This window comes from Merops nubicus, unplaced genomic scaffold (assembly GCF_000691845.1).
Source record: "Merops nubicus isolate BGI_N331 unplaced genomic scaffold, ASM69184v1 scaffold20568, whole genome shotgun sequence".
Lineage (NCBI taxonomy): Eukaryota > Metazoa > Chordata > Aves > Coraciiformes > Meropidae > Merops > Merops nubicus.
Window position 1 is genome coordinate 56778 of NW_008628007.1, and position 2387 is coordinate 59164.

At 40.9% G+C, this 2387-nt stretch overlaps 1 protein-coding gene across 1 annotated transcript in view; it reads right to left on the bottom strand.

The window, feature by feature from the left end:
- The window catches only part of RAB38 (RAB38, member RAS oncogene family), an 18516-nt gene extending 16403 nt beyond the window's left edge, over positions 1 to 2113 (bottom strand). Inside the window, exon 1 of the mRNA XM_008946546.1 lies at positions 1909 to 2113. Coding sequence (XP_008944794.1) covers positions 1909 to 2113 — 205 coding nt within the window. The remainder of the gene's footprint in view (positions 1 to 1908) is intronic.
- Between the last annotated feature and the right edge of the window lie 274 nt (positions 2114 to 2387).

Here is a 2387-nt window from a genome sequence, read left to right on the forward strand (position 1 = left end):
ATCACTTTTACTTCACTTTTGTTTTTAAACGAGTCTTTTTCTCACCAGCTAGATGCCTTATTCATGGTAACTTCTATGCCAGCACCATGCTGATCTGAATTCAGTGTGTTGCTTTTACAGAACTTATTTTCTACATACAGCCATCAGCAGCTAAAGCTTTTTTACACAGAAGCCATTAAAACTGAGACAGCAACTCTTTTTATTACAGGCCACTGTCTTGACCTTCACAGAGATGCTTTGAATTGAGCAATTCATATGAAATTTAGTACTCTGCTGTAATTCTCTCTGTCATGTGTGATAACTCAGAAAGCATGCTAGTCATTCAGTACTACAACTTGGTGTAATTGCTTCTGCAGTCTGACTGAAAGCTACATCATATGATCTGCCAGCACATGATTAGTAGTGTAATAAATCTCTGAAACAAGGCATGCAAAATACATTCTTTAAGTCCCTGATGCATTCAGAATTTACTACTAAATGCTTTTTCTCATGTAGCAATGCTGGATATGTATGTATTTATGGTTATAATCGGTCACTGGTGAGCAATAAAAGCAATGCTCTCCCCATCATTCCAACGCTTAACAGAGAAAACGGAGCAAATATGTTTCTGATATAAAAACACAAGACTATACAGATGTAGGAAAAAGCTGAGGTTACGTATGTTTTACATAAAGCAGTATTGTTGCGTAAGTTTTAGTACCTTGGTGCCAAATTCAGAACGCAGACACGAGGCAGCTAAGTATAGAAGGAAGGCACTCCCTCCCTCCGTTGATAAGAATGTCAAGAATTTTCTCATTTCACTAGTTTTACTCAGTGCTGTTCCAGACTAGATCACTGAACCCACAGCTCAGGTCATAGGCTGGCACAGTTGCCTAACAGCTGATATAATGTTCACCTCTATTCCCCACTTAACAAATGTAACTTCTTAATTTAATTGATTTTTTAAACGCCCTCCTTTAAGCTGCTGCATTGTAGCTGTACTCGCATTCCTACATACACTAGATGAAAAATGACTAGTTATAGGAGGCAAAATATGCCAACAAGTTAAACTTTTATTTTGTGGATAGAATCAAAACTGATTAATTGCTAGTAAGTGGGGCAGTAAAAAAATGTTGTGGGTTTAATTTGAAGCCAAGTATAAAAACTACAAAGCGCTGACAGCACCAATGTCAAATTCTGTATTTTTTAACTATGTAAACATGTAAGGGTAGCTGGAATTCTTTATACTTTTTTTTTCCACACACAGTGTAAGTTATCTTTTTTTTTTGCTTAATGTTGGAATAAGGACAAGTAAACATGAGTAAATACATTTTTAACAATAAGGATTATTGCCAAATAGAAGCGCTTTCCTTTTCAAAGCATGTCAGAAGTTGTTTACATTTCACTGGACCAATGGAAGCAAGGTACGAGAGAGGGGAAGGGAAGGAAGAAGAAAGAGATTTTGATAAAATATCACTTTGATAAAGTGATACTTTTTTCCTTATATTTTAAACCATAAAAATAATTTTGAGTAACTGAATCACAAATCTTTTCCACCAAATTAAATAGATGTAACAGGAAATCCTAGTTACTCTCACAGAGATCTGTTAGTCTATTAAGGGAAGCTGAAGGGGAAGTATTGGGGCATTTTCAGAGAGATGCCTGTGTCCCCATATGTATCTAAGGGCTTGGGAGGAAAACCAGGCACGGCAGGTTTCAGTCAGACACCCCTTGTTTGGGGGTCTACTGTCTTTAGGGAAACTCCAAAATGTCAATCTGCCTTTGAAGTTTTCTCTCCTCGGTCTCCTCTCCTTCGCCGCATAGGCATTGGTAGTTTCCAACTTAAATATCTGTACAGATGAATTTGGGTTTATATTTTGTATTGTCTCTGGAGGGGTTATGGGGCAAAGGGTTCTCCTCTGCACTCACCTGCAATATCCCAGAGCTGCAGCCGTACCACAGTCTCCGCATCCCAGTTCAGCACCTTCAAGGCAAAGTCCACCCCAATGGTGGCGCGGTAGTGAGGGGAGAAGTTCTGGTGAACATAACGTTTGATGATGCTGGTTTTGCCCACTCCTAGGTCCCCGATCACCAGCAGCTTGTAGAGGTGCTCCTTCTGGTTGTGCTTCTGCATCTTTTCTGTGGCTGTGGCTGCTCCCTGCGAACTGATTGCATGCTCTGCCCGAGGAATCCTGCCAGCCCGAGGGGGAGAGAGGGAGTGAGGAACCAGGGAGAGAAGAAGAGAAGGTAGGTGGAGGCTCTTTCAAGGCTCACCAGGTCCAGCAGGCAGCCCTGCTGGCAGATGAAGTAAGCAAAGGATTGGGGGAAGAAAGTCTCCCAGAAAGTTTCGTGCATATGTGTGGAAAGGTCAGCACGAGGTGTGTCTGGGATTAGTCTGGCTACTAAAG